We start from the raw sequence: 8357 nt of genomic DNA on the forward strand, positions 1-8357 counted from the left end.
AACGCTTAGTAATCTTGGTCCTCATCTTACATAAAGGTTTGGCAGGTTTGGAATTTTGGGTGAATTTTAACAAGAAACTTAAATTGGTGAAATGACTATCAAAAAGGCAAGAATGTTTAAATTTGTTTTGCTTTTGAGCTGTTTTCCTGAGTAGTGTGAGAACACCAGTCATGCTAGAATTGTCTACAATTCTAATTCCAAATAAAGTCAGAAAAATCTGAAAGAATACACCAGCGTAATTAGCTTTAAAATAAAATTATATTTAACTCTTCAGAATCTACTTCATTTTCATTCAGGGTACAGTCAATCTGTGCTTTCTATTCCTTTTCAGTTTTTATTTTAACTTCTACTGTAATCACATTATTTCATGCATGGTACAGAACTTTATTTACAAATTTCATTCATTTGTTTTCATGCAAGAAATATTCAAAAACACAAATACAGTGGGGCAATTAACATACCTTGTTCATCTATCTATTCATATAGATAGATGTATATCTATCACAGGAAACAATTGTTTCTACTATTCTTGGCATTTACAATTTTGCCTCCTCGTGTTTACATCTTTTCTATAAATTTAGTTAAATGTTGTAAAGTGTTAAGATTGAAAAACAGTTATTCATAAAGCAACATTGGAAATTTTCTGCCTTTTCAATGCCTATTTTGATCAATGTCCCAATTTCACGAAATAGTATTTTGAGAACTGACAGTGTTTGAGTTTAAAGTGTTAATGACTGTACCAAAGGGTATTAATACTACAACTCTAAGGTTTTTTAATCAAGGTCAATTGTTAGGGATGCTAATTTACCTCACCCAGGTTCAACTTTTAACTAAGCAAGAATGTATCAAACCATTAGCCTGACTGACATAACGAAACAGATAAAACTTCTACCTCTACTATCCATTGTATTAAAATGCCATTATTGACAATGCACAAGAATCCTGGTAGGTTTGCAAATTACTCAAAATTACACACTGACTCAAAACTGCACTTCTAAGAAAGCCAGACAAAGTTAACATCTGCACTAAAATGAAATACATCATGGCATCATTACATAGTTCCTATTTCTCGAATTACCACCATAGTGGTAATGGCACAGTGATGGAGAAAGAACAAGTTTCCACGGTGGAGCACTGGAGTCACTTTCTCAAATGGCACAATACAATCACCCTCCCCCAAACCAACGAGTTACATCATCTATCCCCCTCATTGTTTCAAAATGATTTTAACTGTATTAATAGTCGGTCAATCTCCTAGCTCAGCTTTTGAAGCGTGTTCTTTTCACTTTGTCTGGTTATGGCAGGCAGGTTACATTTAAAAAAATGTAAAACACCTATGCCACAGTGTCAAAGGAGCAGAAAGCTTCTGATTTACACAATATTTTTGTACTTAGTTTCTTCTGACTCTGCTTTCTCCAAGCACCAGACTGGCAATTTGCCTTTAAATAAAGGACAGTGAAATATTGAAATATGATGTGCCCAAGAATTCAAGTACTCGCTCTGAAACCAGACAATCCTCTGGTGCAACATCACAGTCAGTAAAGATTGTCATCAATGAAACTGTAAAACAATTTAATAAAAAAAATCAATTAAATATTGTACAGTCAGCCAATGCCCACAGAAAACCCTCAGGTCTGTTCCTGCTTTACTAATACACAGAACTTTCAGTATCTGAGCATCTCTACACTTAGCTGAAAAATTTTTGAATACTGTAAAATATTTTAAAAAAAACTTTTTTTAAACCAAGTGTCAGCTTCATTATATTAGTTTATTTTGGAAGGTTTGTAGAGTTGTCTGCTGCAAAACCTAGCAAAATCTTTCACCACATCCTACCAACCTCGCCTCATTAACTATCTACCTGTCCCGATGACACCCCCCTCACTTTATTCGAGCCCCATATTACTACACGCTATTTTTGGAGGAACAACTCACTACTCACCAGGTCATTAGAGTCACAGAGATGTACAACATGGAAACCGACCCTTCAATCCAACCCACCCATGCCGACCAGATATCCCAACCCAATCTAGTCCCATCTGCCAGCACCTTGCACATATCCCTCCAAACCCTTCCTGTTCATATACCCATCCAAATGCCTCTTAAATGTTGCAATTGTACCAGCCTCCACCACTTCCTCTGGCAATTCATTTCATACATGTACCATCCTCTGTGTGAAAACGTTGCCCCTTAGGTCTCTTTTATATCTTTTCCCTCTCACCCTAAACCTATGCCCTCTAGTTCTGGACTCCCTGACCCCAGGAAAAAGACTTTGTCTATTTATCCTATTCATGCCCCTCATAATTTTGTAAACCCCTACAATGTCACCCCTCAGCCTCCGACGCTCCAGGGAAAACAGCCCCAGCCTGTTCAGCCTCTCTCTATAGCTCAAATCCTCCAACCCTGGCAACATCCTTGTAAATCTTTTCTGAACCCTTTCAAGTTTCACAACATCTTTCCGATAGGAAGGAGACCAGAATTGCACACAATATTCCAACAGTGATCTAATCAATGTCCTGTACAGCCGCAATATGACCTCCCAACTCCTGTACTCAATACTCTGACCAATAAAGGAAAGCATACCAAATGCCTTCTTCACTATCCTATCTACCTGCGACTCCACTTTCAAGGAGCTATAAACCTGCACTCCAATGTCTCTTTGCTAGGCAACACTCCCTACGACCTTACCATTAAGTGTATAAGTTCAGCTTAGATTTGCTTTCCCAAAATGCAGCAACTCGCATTTATCGGAATTAAACTCCATCTGCCATTTCTCAGCTCATTGGCCCATCTGTCCAGATCCTGTTGTAATCTGAGGTAACCCTCTTTGCTGTCCCCTACATCTCCAATTTTGGTGTCATCTGCAAACTTACTAACTGTACCTCTTATGCTCGCATCCAAATCATTTATGTAAATAACAAAAAGTAGAGGACCCAGCACTGATCCTTACTGAAAATGGGGAGATACTAAATGAGTATTTTGCATCAGTATTTACTGTGGAAAAGGATATGGAAGATATAGACTGTCAGGAAATAGATGGTGACATCTTGCAGAATGTCCACATTTCAGGGGAGGATGTTCTGGATGTCTTGAAACGCATAAAAATGGATAAATCCCCAGGACCCAATCAGGTGTTCCCTAGAACTTTTTGGGAAGCGAGAGAAGTGATTTCTGGGCGTCCTGCTGAGATATTTGTATCATCAATAGTCACAAGTGATGTGCCGGAAGACTGGAGGTCGGCTAATGTGGTGCCACTGTTTAAGAAGGGTGGTAAAGACAAGCCAGGGAACTATAGACTGGTGAGCCTGACCTCGGTGGTGGGCATGTTGTTGGAGGGAATCCTGAGGGACAGGATATACATGTATTTGGAAAGGCAAGGACTGATTAGGGATCGTCAACATGGTTGTGTGTGGGAAATCATCTCTCATAAACTTGATTGAGTTTTTTGAGGAAGGAACAAAGAGGATTGATGAGGGCAGAGTGGAAGATGTGATCTATATGGACTTCAGTAAGGCGTTCGACAAGGTTCCCCATGCTAGACTGGTTAGCAAGGTTAGATCTCATGGAAAAGCACTAATAATGGCAAGGATTTAGAATGTACACATGGTGTGCAACTTCAATAACCATCACAGAAAAGCTCACTAGCACCACAGCTGACACATTGAGTCCTAAAGAACAAAGCTGCTGGACTGAGTCTACATGTGATGAGGGAACAAACAAAAAAGAAAAATATACTCAACCTGGTCCTCACCAACCTACCTGTCACAAAACTGTCTGGCCATGACAATACTGGTATGAGTGACCAACAAAGTCCTTGTGGAAAACAAAGTCCTGTTTTCACATTGAGGCTATTCTCAAACATGTTGTGTGGCACGAGCACACTATCTGAAAATGTGTTGCTGGTTAAAGCACAGCAGGTCAGGCAGCATCCAAGCACACTATCAAATGGGAGTGGGTCACATTCACCACTTTCAACATCCACTTCCTTTATCACCACGTCATACATGTCATCAGTGTGTACAGTTTGTGTTTGGGAAAAAAAAACTTACTCCCGAAACATGGGCACTGCTGACTGGCCAGCACTTATTGCCTGTCCCTAGTTGCCCTTAAGGAGATGGTGAGCTGTTCTCTTGAACCACTGAAGTCTACATGCTGCAGGTTGACCCACAATGCCAGGCAGGGAATTCTAGGATTCTGACCCAGCAATTGTGAAGGAACAGTGATATATTTCCAAATCAGGAAGGTGAGTGGCTTGGAAGGGAACTTGCAGGTAGTGGTGCCCTTACCCTTCTAGATGTCAGTAGCGTGGGTTTGGAATGTGCTTTCTAAGGGTTTTTGGTGAATTTACAAGATGCATTGCAGTAATTCACCAAAATGTCTCCAAATGTACTTCCAAACAACAAACTCTACCACCCAGAAGGATCAGACCAGTAGATGTATGAGAGCACCACCACCTCTGCAATCCCCTCCTACAATCCCCTCCAAGCCACACACCATTTGGACTTGATTATAATACTATTACTGTTGGTGGGTCAAAATCCTGGAATTATCTCCCCAACAAAACTGCACACGTACCAAACATGCAGAGAGTCTGCAATAGTTAACATAGAGTTGCCCTAACCTGGAACAGACTACCTGAAAAAGGTGGTGCATGCAGATTCTACAGGAACTTTCAAATCGCAATGTGACATTCACACGCTAGAAAGCAACATGCCACCACCTTTTCAAAAGCAAATACAGACAGAAACAAATGCTGGTCTGACCATCAACACCCACACCCCATGAAATAATAAACTTAAAATGTATAGCGCACACATTTGGAGGGTTACAAAGAAAAAAAAAACCTTTGTGTGGAATTAAATTGTAAAGCCTTTCCAAAATGTTAATTCAGTCAAGACAAAGTGAAGGGGTCAGGAATTGTGGGGCTGAGATGTACTAACAGGTTGTGAACTTAGTCAAAACGTCAAAGATAGAATATTAGATATTCTCCCAAGAGCACATTTCTGTTCCATTTTTAAAAGTGTACAGTACAAAACAAAACACACCATGTTGTTAAATTAAGAATAGGGGAATAACTCAAAAATTAGCATGAAAATATTTTTTAAAAATAATGTTCCTTAATAATCATTTCAAAATCCAAATTTCAACTGCTGCCACTATTTCAGTCCTGCTTGTGGTCAGCTATTGATGTATTCAGGCACAAATAACTGATCATAACTTATCTTTGATTCAAGAGCACTCGTATAACATGCTCAAATGACACATCCACCACAAACAGAATGCAACACTGTAATTATATATTTATTAAGCAATTTTCATGTGACAAAAAAAAATTCAGTGATTTACCAATGCAACATTGGACATCAAGGCACTTGATGCATGAACAATATCTTTTTAGGACTTCATACTATTTATTAACTAAGTCAAGATATTTTGTTGTATTTTGGAATTTCATTAAATGTACTAGAAACAAAGAAATTATTTCCCTGATCCCATCACAATTATAATATTGCTTATCCCTAAACCTAGTAACAAAGAAATTTGTGTTTCAAATCAAACTAACTGCATGACTTAAAATTTGACTTTAGAGCTTTGTAGGAACATCAAGGTTTGCAGCAAATCAAATTAAAGTTAAAGGCCTTGTTGATGACAACTAGGGAACACAATAACACAAGAAACAAATACACCCAACTGCATGGTTCAGATATACACAGTCCACTACAAAACTAATATAATAGTACATTCTATAAATCATAACTGAGGCATAAAATAATGTTTTGTGTTTAGCTACTCTTCAGTATGTTCCCGTGAAAAGTTGAGGAGAGGGGTAGATAGATTCACAGATTCTGATTAACTAAGAACACAAAAAAGAGCAGCATGGGTATGCCAATGGATAGGTCTCAAGCCTACTCTATCATTAAATAAGATCATTTGATTGTGGTCTCAACTCTACCAGCTTATCTATCCCTCTAAACATCTGCAATCAAAAATCGGTCCAACTCCGCTTTGAACATAAGCAATGACCCAGCCGCCAAAATCACTGGAGAAGAGAATTCCAAACAGCGGACAGGGAAACAATTCCTCTTCTTCTTCACGAGGAGACCCAATATTTTCGAAATTTAGCTATCTAGTTCTAGATATCACTACTAGGGTAGACATTCTCTTACCATCAAACATGTTAAAGCCCTTCAGAATCTTAAGTGTGTCAACTACATCACTGCTCATTTTTCTAAAATTCAAACGTGCCCAACGCACTCAACCTTTCGACATAAACATCTTCTTGGTCCCTTGAATCAAATAATTAAACTTCAGTGAACTGCTTCTAATTGTACATGTCCTTAAGAAGATCAAAAATATCTGCTCTGTACGGTATTTCAATACTCCAACGGTTAAAACATTTTTGATAAATTCCTTTTGAGATTTTTTCTGTACTTTCTGCATAAACCCAAATAATGGTTTTCTTCACCTTACTGTAGACAGGTTCACCACAATCAGAGATGAGAAATTTCAGGATCATGCAAGCACCACTAAAATAATACATTATTTTATAAACACTCCATGGCAAAATGGTGAGCCAGCTATTGTTACCACAGAACCCAAGATTCAAATAACAGTAGTTACTTTTCTCCTTACCTCCTAACTGACCACTGTAAATATAACTGCTTGAAGCTATAATTCAGAAAAAACATGTTAATCATGTTTCTTGATGAAAATAATTTAATTGATATCACTCATCTTATGAGGAGTGATTGAGCACTCCTCAAAACTAGGCCTACATTTACTGGAGTTTAGAAGGATGAGCAGAGATCTAATTGGGATAGAAAAGGTGTTAAAGGAGATTGACAGAGTGGACACATAGGATTTTCCTCGTGTGGGACTTAGAATGAGAGATCAATGATGAAAAGGAATTACTTCTCTCAAAGGCCTATGGAATTCAGAGTGGCAGACACTGAATGAGTTTAATGAGGAGACAAAGATTTTTAATTGCTGTTGGGTTAAAGGCATTTAGGAAGTGGACAGGAAAGTGGAACGGAGATGAGCCATGATTGTGTTAAATGGCACACCAGCTCACAGGGCTGAACGGCCAATTTCTGCTGCATGTTTTTATAAGACCCATAAGCTATAGGAACAAAATTAGGACACTCAGTCAATCGAGTCTGCTCCTTTAGGTTCTTATATCATCAGTTAAGAACGAGGCTTCCATTCACATATCGCTTTGGTATTAAAAGAGAACAGCAAGTGATAGAGAAAATCATGAGAATGTATGATGACTCCTTCTCCTTTAGGTGAGAACAGAATCCGTCTCAATTCTTCATTTTTCTCCTCCCTAAAACACCCACTTTGGTCAAACACCTCGGCACGACGGAGAGAGGCCTCGGGGAGGTGCGAGAACTAACATCAAGAGAAAATCCCCCCTCGAACAGACAACAAACAGAACTCAAGCCCATGGAGCAAATACATGATTGACAATGGGGTCGACCACTTGGTGGGTGCCACGTTTCCGACAGGAGCCACAATGACCAATCAGGTGCGGGGGGGTGGGACTTCCGGCGATGGGCCCAGTTGCTGACCATTCACCGGCCCGAAAGGAGCCGCTGGTTCTCACCTTCCCTGCGCTCTCACCCCCGACCGGACACAAATCCCCTCAGAGAATGCAGAGTCTCGTACCTTTCCGCACCTGTCCTCTTATTCGAGACGCAAAGACGATAAGAATCAGTATAATGGCAGCAGCCAACACATACAGCACAGGATCCATGTTTACCTGAGCCTGACCACGCCCCTCCGTGACATCACGACGCACCGTGGGCGAGTCCACTCCGCGACAGACAAGGGGGGGGTGGGAGAGTTCACTGCACGGGCATCATTCTCAAACATACTTTCCGAAAATTTCACTTACTTCATTCATCTCTATTATCCACTGATTTTCTTCCCTCAAAATGTTTTGGTTTTGAAATGAAGACCTCCCCCCCCACCATCCAATCAGATTTTTCAGGGTTTTGAAAGGCGGGTCCTCATGTTGCTCAGAGCGCCATCACTCGGCTGGGAGTAAACTCAGGGAATATCATCCAAACTGAGTGATGCTCCTGTACACACTGTGCTCTCAGAGAGTCTCATCTGGGCTGAGAGAGGCTCCTGTACACACTGAGCTCAGAGAGTCTCATCTGGGCTGAGAGAAGATCCTGTACACACTGTGCTCAGAGAGTCTCATCTGGGCTGTGAGGCTCCTGTACACACTGTGCTCAGAGAGTCTCATCTGGGCTGAGTGATGCTCCTGTACACACTGTGCTCAGAGAGTCTCATCTGGGCTGAGTGAGGCTCCTGTACACACTGTGCTCAGAGAGACTCATCTGGGCTGAGTG

At 40.3% G+C, this 8357-nt stretch overlaps 1 protein-coding gene across 2 annotated transcripts in view; it reads right to left on the bottom strand.

Moving 5' to 3' along the window:
* The window catches only part of LOC132817934 (DDRGK domain-containing protein 1), a 113911-nt gene extending 106134 nt beyond the window's left edge, over window positions 1-7777 (bottom strand). For both annotated transcript variants that reach the window (XM_060828490.1, XM_060828481.1), the window contains exon 1: window positions 7666-7777. In XM_060828490.1, coding sequence (XP_060684473.1) covers window positions 7666-7753 — 88 coding nt within the window. In that variant the 5' untranslated portion in view covers window positions 7754-7777. The remainder of the gene's footprint in view (window positions 1-7665) is intronic.
* Window positions 7778-8357: the final 580 nt, after the last annotated feature.

The sequence above is a fragment of the Hemiscyllium ocellatum genome, chromosome 1, assembly GCF_020745735.1.
Source record: "Hemiscyllium ocellatum isolate sHemOce1 chromosome 1, sHemOce1.pat.X.cur, whole genome shotgun sequence".
Taxonomy (NCBI): Eukaryota; Metazoa; Chordata; class Chondrichthyes; order Orectolobiformes; family Hemiscylliidae; genus Hemiscyllium; species Hemiscyllium ocellatum.